Source organism: Panthera leo, chromosome A1 (genome assembly GCF_018350215.1).
Source record: "Panthera leo isolate Ple1 chromosome A1, P.leo_Ple1_pat1.1, whole genome shotgun sequence".
Lineage (NCBI taxonomy): Eukaryota > Metazoa > Chordata > Mammalia > Carnivora > Felidae > Panthera > Panthera leo.
In genome coordinates, this window is record NC_056679.1 from 141,869,503 (window position 1) to 141,882,589 (window position 13,087).

The 13,087-nt window shown below is 35.0% G+C and overlaps 1 protein-coding gene across 9 annotated transcripts in view; it reads right to left on the minus strand.

Moving 5' to 3' along the window:
• The window catches only part of AP3B1 (adaptor related protein complex 3 subunit beta 1), a 261,344-nt gene that overhangs the window by 18,017 nt on the left and 230,240 nt on the right, over nt 1-13,087 (minus strand). For all 9 annotated transcript variants that reach the window (XM_042941819.1, XM_042941809.1, XM_042941836.1 and 6 more), the window contains one exon: nt 11,574-11,658. In XM_042941819.1, the coding sequence (XP_042797753.1) occupies nt 11,574-11,658 (85 nt within the window). The remainder of the gene's footprint in view (nt 1-11,573; nt 11,659-13,087) is intronic.

The window sequence follows — 13,087 nt, forward strand, 5'->3', positions numbered from 1 at the left end:
ATTAGAAAACACATTTTTTTTTACAAAAATATGCAGTTATTGTAAATACACCATTTAATGTAGAATTTTAAAAATAAGTGAGCATCAAGGGTACACATACCCACTACTACCAGAGGAACACTTCACGCAACTTACAGAATAGAGAAGTAATATTTTCTCTTTACTTTGCATGCTTACAGTGTAGAAAACGGAGTGCTTTAGTCTGAAATTGTTAAGATCTCTTTTTAAAAAAATTAGTTTAGTAAAAAGTAAAATGGAGTGACCTTACTGTGTATTAGATATGTGCTAATAAAATAATGCCTCATCTGAAAACTTGCTTTTTAAAACAAAAGCTCTTTTTTTTGGTAGTGTTATTCATTAACATTACTGATCAACATGTAAAGTAATTATTTCAAATGACAGGATATGAAGAATTTAGGAAAGACAACTTTGTACCTATATCAGATAGAAAAACAGTGAGTGTATTTATTTTAATCTTAAGACAGATCATAGTGTCTAAAAAATTAGTAAATTTCTTAAAAAAATTTTTAAGGTACATGTTTGAAGTTAGGTTGAGGAATGTACCAGTTAGGAATGTGTCTGGCTGCAAATAAGCAGAAAATCCAACTAACAACAGGTGCTTATTGTTTAGTATGCAACAAATTCTGCAGTTACCAGTCAAAGACTGGTTCACTGGCTTAAAGAGGCTGTTGGGGACTCAGGTTTCTCGAGCTTTCAACTCCACCGCCCTGGTGTGTTGTTTCATCCTCGAGGATGCCAGATGGCTGCTGCGTTGCCAGGCACCACTTTTACATTGCAATGAAGAAAAAACAGTGATAATGGAAGAAGAGTGAATAAATGAGCCAACCAAATCCATTCTTTTTTTTTTTTTTTTAAATATCAGAAAAGCTTTTGTCCCCAAAAGGACTTCTACTTTCATGTTAGAACTGGATCTCATGGCCAGTGGGAAGGTGAATAGGGAAATGGGGACTGTGGCTAAAAAAATAACAAACATTAGGTTAAGAAACATCATCATCAAAGGGTGCAATAGGGATAAATAAAATGAAAAAAGAAAAAAGGAAAATCCACTCTTTTTAGTTTATATATTTATTCTGAGAGAGAGAGAGAGAGGGGAAGGGGGGGAAGGGAGAGAGGGAGAGAGGGAGAGAGAGAGAGAGAGAGAGAGAGAGACAGAGAGACAGAGAGACAGAGAGACAGAAAGAAAGAATCCCAACCAGGGGCTCAATTTCACAAACCGTGAGATCTCACAAACTGCAAGATCATGACCTGAGCTGAAATCAAGACTCAGACGCTTAACTGGCTGAGCCACCCAGGTGCCCCAAGAAAATCCACTTTTATGCTATTATATAATATATTCTTGTAAGAAATTCTTTTATGGAACAAGGCAAGGACTAGATTAAAAAAAAAAAAGAAGGTTTTGAATTATTCACATGTGGACTGTCTAAGGCAAACCAACAAATTCATTTATTAATTCAGTACACATTTACCAAGTACAAACTAGATCCCGTGTATTATGCAAGTACCTGGGGATTTAAAGACAAGTGAGACTGGCCCTAGAAGCTCGAAAGTCAGTGAGAGAGGAAGAGTTCACTTATGTTTATAAAATGGCAAACACTATATTACAGATTTGTGGAAAGTATTATAATCCATATAAGAGGGATTAATTCTGCAGGAGTGAGGTACAGATACCTTTATTTTCAAGAGGAGAGAGAGGGTATTCTAGGTATTCTAGACCTGTGTTTGGGGAATGATGAGCAGTGTGGTATGTCAACAGATGAGGCTGGGGGTGTGCTGTAAAGAATATCATATGCATTCATGACCATTCATCCCACTTTCCCAGGACAGTCCCAGTTTATAGCTGTTGTCCTGGAATCTTGTTCAGTTAATGTCTCCCTTCACTCTCTAGAGTGTCCTGATATCTATGACAAAGTGTATGATTACTTCACTGATATAACTAAGACAAAGGTGTTTCAATGTTTCTTGAAGTAACAAGGAAAACTACCAGAGACTTTTGACACAGGAAAATAAATGATTCCATTGTATTTCAGAAACTCTAGCGGCAGTGTGTAAGATGTAGCAGAGGAGAAACCCAAGGCAGGTAGATTTGTTAGGAATCTAATTGAATAGTCTAGGCAAGGCTTTTACATTGTGTGTTTTACTTTAGTAAATCCTGACAATGAACCTAAGAGGTGGCTTCTGTTATCCCCCAACTCAGTGGTAAGAAAAGTTAAACAACACATCCCAGGTCACATAGCTAGTAAGTGGCAGTACTGGGATCTGAACTCAGGTCCATCCTACTCCCCAGTCTGCTATATAATGCTGCTTTAAGATGTAGTTTTTATTCTGCTATGTAAGGCTGCTCTCCTAGGGTGGGTAGCACTGAAAACTGGGAAGATGAGAGTATTTTAGAATTAAAAGGGACAGAGATGGTGATGGATGGAAGAGACTTTGAAACTTCTAATGCGAAAAACTGGGAGAATGACAACTACTGAAGAAGTAGAGTTTTGGGGATTAAACAAAATGATTTGGCTTTAATCATGTTATATTTTGAGTACCAGTGAATTATCCAGGAGGAGATATTTAGCAGATAATTGGAAATACAACTCAAGAATCAGAAAAGAGGTCAGGGCAGTATATATGAGCTTGGAAGTAATCAGAATGGTAAAGAGAAGAGCTGAAGCCTTACAAGGAGAGAAGATCACACAGGCAAAGAGGATATACCAAGAAAAAGGATAAGGCGGAAACCTGGGGAAGACCTACATTTAAGTAGAAATGGAAGAACCGTAGCTTGCAGAACACACTGGGAGACAGAGGTCAGGGAGAGAATGTGTGTGTCAAATAATGCAAAGAGGAATAAAGAGAAGGAAGTGTGACTTCGGATTAAAGCAAGGCGGTTCAGATGGAAGGCAGAATGTAGAACACCCTGAGGTGAAGGGGGAGTGGGGAGGCTGACAAGGAAAGATGGGACAGAAAGCAAGAGAAGCTTCACGAGGATGCAGAGGCAAAAGAATGCTTAATGAAACGTGAGCATGTTTACAGGATGATGGGAAAGAGCCAGTAAAGAGGAAGAAACTAAGGAATATCTGATAGAGCAAGGCATTAGAGGAAGTAAATGAGGATGGGATTAACAGCATAAGAACAAGGTGAAGAGAGTAGGATGCTTCCTCCCAAAGCAGCAGACAAGGAACGGTTAAGACTGAGGCAAGTACTGAGGGTAGGGCACTTGAAGGATGAGACCACACGTGATGTAGTGGAAGGCTAAGTCACATTAAAAGAAATAGGTAAAGGCTGATAGAGTAAATGGATAGGTGGTGTGTGTGTGTGTGTGTGTGTGTGTGTGTGTAAAACTTATATATAAATACACACGTAAAATATATATATAAATTTATACATATAGGGAGGGCATGATAGAAATATTTTATTAATAGAAGATAACAATTAAAATGACCACTGTGTTAAATTGTATTTATTACACTCTCTTTACTGGTATTTTCTTTTTAATTACAGATGAAATGATTAGCCTTGTCCTTCCCAACGGTCCTGAAGGATACCATTTACGCCCTTGATTAAAGGTAGCTGTGTAGCTCTGACTGCCAGGGAGAAGGGTGGGATAGCAGAGAAAGAAGGGAAAGGAGGCTTGCCTTCTAAAGCATATATGAAAATGTAGGTGGGTAAGCAGCAGGTTTAAGTTTGAGGCAAAAAGTGATCTTGAAATTTCCTACTAGGAATTTGCAGTGTGTTAAATACTAATATAGATGACTCAACTTGACTGGTTTTGCTTTCACTGCTTTTGGCCAATGATATTTTATTTTCTGTAGTTGGTAAAATGGCTAACATAATTATGTATGAAAAACTAAGGACAGAAGTTGATCCAGAATGGGTCTTATGAGGCAAATGTAAATAAAAGTGGAACACTGTTGTGGCAGACAGAACTTGTTTACTCTGTGTTTTTTATTTTTCTCTCTCCTGGCATAACCCTGATTTGGTTCAGGTACACAATGTGCCCAACTGAAACATTTTCTATCTCAGCCTCTCTTGTTGCTAGGACTGAGTAACCCAGTTATAACCAATGAAGCAGGAACAGAAGTCTGTCAGGGATTTCTGGGTAAGTTTTGCTTTTCCAAAACAGACATGGCTTCTCTTTCCATGTCACTTCTTTCTTTCCTTCTTCTTTTATTTTTATTTTTATTTTTATTTTTGCCTGGAATGCAGACAGAAGCCTGAAACTAGAGCAGCCATATTGTGACCATGAGGACACATGGTCACATGCTAATGACATTAGCACATGAAAACAAAAAACGCTGGAAAAACCTTATACCCAGAAGATACTATGGAGGTACTCTGGCAGCTCTTTAACTGCTGACCTCTGTTCTTCTTACACTAGCAGAATAATACACCCCTATTTGGTGGGTTTGTGTTTACACACAACCGAATGCAAAAATCTAATATAGCTAGCATATAACATGCTTTATAAGCCAGTTTCAGTTTCAAAGCAAGGTTTGGCTTAGACTGGCCTAAGATGGAATGTTCCCTCTTTATTTTAGGGAAACTTTCATTTATATTAGTGTTCTAGGATGTCCTCCACAGTTTTCACGTGCCTCCTTTTCTACCCTTTGCCCTTTTTTGTTTACTTCTCTTTCTCCTTACAGCTCTTCTCTTTTCCCTGACCTCTTTTTCTTCTGATCTCCCTCTGGCTGAACATGGGGCTAAACACAGACATCCTGGCATGGGTAAGGAATGGTGAAAATGAGTAAGGACAGATGTGTATCTATTGGAATTAACACATCAACAAAGTACTATTATTAGGCAGCTCTAAATAGCCTAGTTAAATGGGATCAAATGGCATAATAGTTTAATGTAATACAAGAATCTACCTGTTATATTTAAGTGTAATGCATATACTTGCACTACATACAATTTCATTTCACAGACTTGTAGGATCCAGATTGGTACATTTCTAGGTGGGAGAAATGGGCAAGTAGTCTAACCATTGTGAAACTCAAGATTCCTCATCTACGAAACTAAAAAAAAAAAAAAAAAAAAAAAGGCACTTACCTTGTAGGCAACTTTTAACAATCAAATAACAGTATAATGCTTAATGCATACTAGACACTCAAAACCTACATATATAAAGGGTTGTATCATAATTTATTTAAGCATTCCCGTATTGATTATCATTTGCAATTTTCCCTACTATAAACAATACTTACTTAAACACCTTTGGCTAGATCTATTTTCTTCTGCAAACGACCAAACCACCAATATTTCTCTAGGCCTGACGGCCTGAAGAGGAAATTGTTAAGTAGAAGAGTGGGAATACCTAGTGTTCTGGAAGGGCCAAAGTGCCCTAAAAAAGGTGGTGTCAACGAAAATCCCATAAACGGTAAACCAGAATACATGTTTGCTCTACCTTGTCAATGTCAGATACTAAAATTATTTAAAAATTTTGCCAATTTGGTGACATGTTTTAATTTTAATTTCCCTGTTACTAGTGATATTCAATATCTTATGTTCATTGGCTATTTGCATTTTTTTCTTATAAACTGCCTATTCTTAGTGTTTCCCCACTTTTTTACTGAATTCCTTTATATTGACTGAAGAGTTCCTTACATCTCTGGTTAGTAAACTTTTGTCTACTACATATGCTGCAATACATTCTCACCATGTCTCACCTGTTATGGTATCTACTTTTTCTTTTGTAGAGAAATTTAACAATTTTAATAGTCAAATCTGATCACTTTTCGCTTTATCCTTCCTAGTACTGTCTTAAGATTTTTGCCCCCAAAGAGTATGAAAACATTTGTGTATAAAACATTTAAATACATTTTTTATGATTTATGACATTTTCGTTTCTGGTTGAATTTTAAAAATTTGTCAAGTTCCCTGAAAAGACCTACTGGAATTCTGCCTACAATCACACTAAAGATGAAGATTAATTTGAAGGAAAGTACAGTATCTCATTTAGGAACACAGTATATATATTAATTTACTCATATCTTCTTTTCATGACCTTCAGGAAAGTTTCAGGGTTTTTCTTTTTCTTAATTCCCACATACGTATTTCTTGTTAATTTATTCCTTTTGTTGTTCCTACAGAATAACTTTACTCATAATATTTTAAAATTGGACATTCCTATTATATAGAAATGTTATTGATTTTCACTTGATGATTTGTACTACCGTTTAAAAATTTTTTCTTTAATGTTTATTTTTGAGAGAGACAGAGAGAGAGAGAGAGAGAGAGAGAGAGAGAGAGAGGCAGAGAGAGAGAGAGAGAGGAAGACACAGAATCTGAAGCAGGCTCCAGGCTCTGAGCTGTCAGCAGCTCAGAGTATTGCCTCATTTTCTTTTTATCATCTTTCTGATAATAGTAAACATACACACAACATCTATATATTTCATCTTTTTATTCTCAATTTTTCTGTCATTCTCTTTTAAGGTGGGGTACTTATAAATAGTATATGCTGAATTTTGTTTTTACATGTTTAATGTAAATGGAATTGAACTTCCTGATATGAATCATGATAACCAGTATGTGTGGTATGTGTGGCTCCTTCCAGGCACGTTATTTTGTATTCTATTTACCAGGCTTTGTTCTTCTCCCTCTTTGTTAAAATGATCAAGTTTTTTTTTTTAAAAGTTCATTTCTTTTGAGAGAGTGACTGAGCGAGTGAGAAGGGGCAGAGAGAGGGAAAGAGAATTCCAAGCTGTTAGCGTGGAGACCAATGTAGGGCTTGATCTCACAAACTGTGAGATCATAATCTGAGCTAAAATCAAGTAGGACGCTTAACCAACTGAGCCACCCAGGTGCCCCAAAACTGATCAATTTTTAATCACTTCTTCTTATCTCTAGACATTTGGGGTTATATCTCATATTCTCATTATTTTAATGGGTAGTTTTAATATTTTAAACCATATTCAAACCTCTTTTTGCCATTAATCAATCCTTCTGCCAAACATGACAAGAACACCATTATTCATCCCTTCTCAAACTTGTCCATGTCAGGATTTTAGTTCCAGTGTATTATTAAAATTTATTTTCTGCATTCTGTGTGAACAATTATCTTACGCATTAATACGTTTTATAGCTAGAATGCTTTGTCCATTACTTCTTTTGGACTGTGTGTTTTTCTCTGTTTCACATTACACAAAGGTTTTTACTACAGCATATATTTGAGTAATCCTTTCAAGAAAGGGCCTGTGGGTGGTAAACTGATGAAATCTGCTCTCTGGAAAACGTCTATTTGGTTTCCTCGTTCTTTGCCTTCTGGCCACCAGAAATGATGACAGTATTGATGAGAAATCTAATTCCATTCACATTCTCGCTATTTTTTAGGTAAGCTGCTTTCTTCTCCACTCTGAAAGACACCACATTGGTTTTCTCCTTATCAAAAATGTCACAAGGATATGTGGTCATTTTGATCGTAGTTCACATTCATCCTGTTTGATCTTTGATGGGTCCTTTCAATCTGAAGGGTTGTACATTGCTTTAGCTTGGGAAAAGTTTTTCTTCTACAATTTATTTATTTCTTCGCTCCATCATTTCTTTTCTTTCCTTGTAGATTTATTAGACGAATTGTTTCTTTTAACCTTTCTTACCCAGTTTCCACCTCTTTTTGTTCTCTATTCCAGTTGATTTCACTGACTCCCTCTTCCAGAACTAAATCAGTACTCAGCTGTGGGCATTCTATTGTGCATCTACTGAATTTCTTTTGGCACTGTATTTTTAAACCTCTGAAAATATATTTAAAAATTTGTAATTGCTCCTATTTCAAAGCAAGTGATATGTTTTTGCTTTAAAGATGTAGTGCTCTCGGGGTGCCTGGGTGGCTCAGTTGGCTAAGCGTCTGACTTCAGCTCAGGTCATGATCTCACAGGTCACGGGTGCGAGTCCTGTGCTGGGCTCAGTGCTGACAGCTCAGAGCCTGGCACCTGCTTCAGATTCTGCATCTCCCTCTCACTCTGTCCCTCCCTCACTCACACTCTGTCTCTGTCATTCAAATAAATAAATAAATAAATAAATAAATAAATAAATAAATAAATGTAAAGATGTAGTGTTCTCTTGAATTAGATTATAATTTTTAAAGTTATCTCTTTTCTTTTTCAAACTGTCTTATCCCTTTGTAATGAGTCTTTGTATTCACCTTGAGTCTTCCCTTCCAAATTGATGCTTTTCCTCAGAAGTCTAGTCCCTCTGTAGGCTGTCCATTTTTCATTCATAATGAAGGAACTGGCTTAATTAACACACACAAGTCTGCTACCTATTAGCTGTATTTTAGACAGTTTTCTTACTCTTATTGTGCCTCAGTTTATTCACCTCTAAAAATGGGATAATAATACTTATCTCATGGAATTGTTCTGAGAATTAAATAAATTAACACAATACAAGTGTTTAGAACAATGCCAAGCACACTGCAATTGCTTGATACATAGTATTATTACTGTGGATTTCCTCTCCCATGGTGGGCTGACTGAAGTTTTCTTGTGGGTGAGGCATGACTGGTTACATGGACATGAAGTTGAGAGGCAGGGAGGCAATGGCCTTATCTCTCCAAAAACAGGTGTAAGACTGACTTTGCTCTCGTGGGACAGAACTTGAGAATACTCCTCTTCTGGACAGAACTTCATTTCACCTCATCTCTGACCATCGCTGCCTCCTTCCCACAAACTCAAAAACCCTGCTGTTGTCTTAGGACTCCACATCCACACCAAAAGTCCTTCCAGGAAAGTAGGTCGTTCTCCTTGCAGTGTAATTTTTAGGTCTCTGACTAAATGTGAATGTTGCCTGCCGTTAGAGTAAGGTGGGAGAACTGGGGGCTGGAAGTACTTCTGATTTCCTGATGGCTGTCTTACCCTAACTTTTCATCTGTTCACTTTAGGCTTCATATTCTGCTAGATTTTTTCTTACCAGTGCAGTTTTCTTACGTGAGTGTTTCGCTCTGTGGTTTTTATTTTCTCTGTTACTGTTGATATGTTCCCATTTGCTTTCTAACTGCCAACAACTCTTCACAATTTCTGGTCAGCTAATGACATTCTTTCATTTTGTTTTTAGTGTTCATTCTCTTTTAAAGAATGTGTTTCTGTCTTTTAAATAGATTTGGGGCAAAGAAGAGGGGTGGATGCTAGTACTCACCCCTCTAACTTGAGTGAAGACATATTTTTCATACTAGTTACCACACTAGTATCTACTGATCACACGCATGAGACCTATTTAAGCACTGAATCTACTTTTAGAGAGAGACACACACATTTATGTGTATTATACACATTTTAAATCTCAATAAATTTAATCAAGGACTTATTTTGATTACCATTTAAAATGCAAAGCAAAAAAAGGCATTAACACATTGAGTATTCTCATAACTATATATAATAGTTCTACGTATATGTATGTATGTGTCATATAGCTATAATGATACAGAATTAATGTAGAGACTAAAGTAGAATCATTTTATTCTTATTTTCTTTTAATAAATAGAAGAATACCTGAAAGGCTTATAGTCCATGTTCCCAGCATTTCTCAAGGCTTCTTACCAAATATGCTTTTATTGTCCATAATTTTACCTATCGATTTGTATGATGTATTTTGAGGAAAAAATTCAATATCAGCCATTCTTGCTTTTTTCCCCCCTTATTATTGAACTACCAAGACTAATACAGCACATCACTAAGCAAAAAGTGCTATTTACTATGCAAAAGGCACAGTCAGTGATTGGCATCTAAGACCAATTGATCTACCCATTACCGCTATCTCCCTACCCCCACTAGCACTACTATGAAGCTATTGATTTAAACACTGTCGATCGGTTTCCATTTTCTGATTTTGGGCAGGCCAATTAAGAAAGTGAGTAATTGTGATTACATTGCTTCAGGATCAATTACATTTGATGCAAGACAAAGTGTTCTTTTTGGAACATATAAAAAATAATTTTTGATCTAGTATGCTTATGTGTTTAATAAAATCTAAAATAATTTATATATTCACAACAGAAAAACATTAGTGTAAATGCTTATAACAGCTAAGGCTATTTTCTATATAAAATAAACTCATAATTTTCCTAAAATTCGTTTAAAAGAAATTGAGAAAAAATTGTTCATATACACTCCCCAATGTAAGACAAAAAAATCAAACACTACCTACATACTTATCCCTAAAGGTATGTAGTTAATTATAAAAGATAAAATGCAAGAAAACGTCCAATGGGTTACAGAGGAAAGAAATCTTTGTAATGATAATATATTTAAAGAGCCCTGCCTCATTATATAGAAATCTAGCAGGTTCTTCATATAAATTGATAAGAAAAAATAATTTTTTTTAGTTCTTAGTTTTGTCCTAACTTGGTCCACAAGCTTTGTCATTGGACTCACATTGTTGAAATCATTAAAATGAATATACCTCTGGTGTTGGAGGCAAATCTATTTAGAGTGATGTTACTCATAGTCCTGTGCTCAGTAATATTGATCTCTGTTGTTTGTCTAATAGAAAAATAATAAACAATTACTAGGCAATGTTGGGAAAAGTAATCAGTTTTTATATATCACTAATATAGCAGACCTCCCAAAACATAAAGGTGATGATCTGCATAAAATCAATGTGTTATGCTACATTGCTTATATTCATCATTGCAGGTTTTCAGCAATAAATGGTACAATATTAGGCCTGAATTACTGGTAAACTGAAAAGGCATATGGAAAAGAAAAGTTCACTATACTTAACCTATAAATTTATTTTAAAATGTCTATTTCCTAAACTTGCTGATTTTTATTGTAGCAAACAAATTCTGTTGTAAACTAGCTAAGATTTAGATAAATAAAATGTTTCAATTCTTTTTAGAATAAAATCAAAGCAACTTCAAATCAAAATAACAAATCATATCCTCGATCAGAAAAATGTAGGAGTTCAAAGGTAATTCTGAAAGATGGATGAATACAGCTTTGTATTAATTTGCTAACAATTCCTAGACTTTATCAGAAATTTATAAAACATTATATGAAAACAATAACTATAATGAAACCCAAACCTAGAAAAGCTCTTTTGAATAGTATTCACCCATGAAACCTTTGCCAACTGTATAAATGTTCTTCAAGTTTTAACAAAGGCAGTTTATAAATTAAAGTAAAAAGGGAAAAATGTATGGGTGTTAGGTACTGACAGAATCAATAACTGTTCACTTATGAAGCTCAAGATAATATAAAAGATATTTCAAAACATATCTTTTCTGGCCTATTCACTATTATTAAGGTTTTTAATTTCTCCTGAATTTTCCTCATGAATTTTCTAAAACTGTAGAGTTAAGTAAAAAAACATTCAGTAGTAGCTTCTTACTTTAACCAACAAACTGTGAATTTCAATCATATATGGCAGACTGTAATGGCTAAGCTGGGTAACAATACTAAAAATACATATGCCGTAAACAATGTGTACAACTATTCTACGGCAGTGTAAACATTGCCAAAGAAAGACATGTTTGTTTAAATGGTTTCTCTCTCAAAGAAAAAAGCTGCTGAAAGCCTGCTTTTTGATGTGCTATCCTTTACAGGTAATATAAAATATAGGAGAACAATTGAACTTACCACAACTGGAAACTGGCAGTCTGAGTAGAATCACAAAAGTCAATACCCATTGAAACGGTAATGGATCCCTCAGGCTCAAGAGATTCTAGGAAATAAGATAATTTAGACATGAAACCATGGAGGATGTGAAAAGGAGGCAGACAAATCCCTGAAAACTTACATCGTGTTTGTAGTTTGGTTAAAACAGTCAAATTTAATGATGGCTTATAAGAACAACTTCAAACTAAGAATATTAAAGCAAATTACAATTTCATGATTTTGCTCAAAGGCTTTCTTTTCACAACTCAAGTCTGCACATACTTCAAAGAACACATCCTGTTTCAGAAATATACCTCATCCTGAGAAATTTCATGTTTTACAGTATTGTCCTTATCGTTACTGAAAGTGAGAAAGAAATGTATTCTTGTTTGGAACAGCTGTAAAGGACTCACTTGGTGCTTTTAAGAGATTATGTACTTAAAATTGTGGAGTATTTACTCTAGATACAAAAAGTAAATTTAAAAAATTTCCCAAATTCCAACTGGAAATAAAAATCCAAAATTTAAAAATGCAAATTAAAGCAGAGCTGAAAAAAGAAATTAATTTGTATTCAGAAATTAACCAAGACAACTGGCATTATAGGAACCCAAATAAGTCTAAGTGCATGATTCAAAGACTTACTGGAAGAATATTTAGGAGTGGATTAGGTTATCATGAAAAAACAAATAAAAGGGTTTGGAATTTCTGAAGATTCATTTTTCGATTAACCAAGAATGGGAAATAGCTGTATCAATAGACGATACTGGTCCTTTTCAATTGGCAATGCTAAAACTTAAGACAAACAACATTTTATTCTGCTATGACTCTAAAGTTTGGCTACACATGAGACTAGTGAAGGATTTGAAATATATACCTATTTAGTACAAATATTTATATATAAGTTATATATTTAAATTGAAACCATCCACTTCTAATCTCCACTTTGCTCAAAGTGTTCAGTATAACTGCAGTCATACTGTACAGAAGCTTTCTATTTACCTTTATTCTGTATATATCTTATTATAGTTTTATTTCAGCAAGGGCACTCCAATCCAGTAGACTATGACTATCGAAGGGCTTATCGATAAATATGGTTTGCCATTTAATGCTAACCGTGACAGAAATGATGGAACAGACAGGACAAAGAAGAATTCAATAAGGTTATTATATTAAGAAGTATGTTTATGTTTCATAGGTTCAATGAAGATCAGGCCTCATAGGAAGGTACTCGTTTGACGTTGATTTTAAAATGTTATGAGTTTGCTAGTGGTAGATGTATGTTGGTTTGCTGATTCTGATTTGAATTTCATTTGTTTATAAATCTAAAATTTATCAGGATGCTACACAAGTACCAGAAAACTTGTTGCCTAAATCTTTAGCAAACAGGCTTTATTGTAGAGCAAATAACTGTAATGATGCTTTTCTTGCATTTCTCCTAAAGCTACACCTTATCAGTTCACAGCTCTGTTAGTTACACTGATTAGTCATATTTTTAA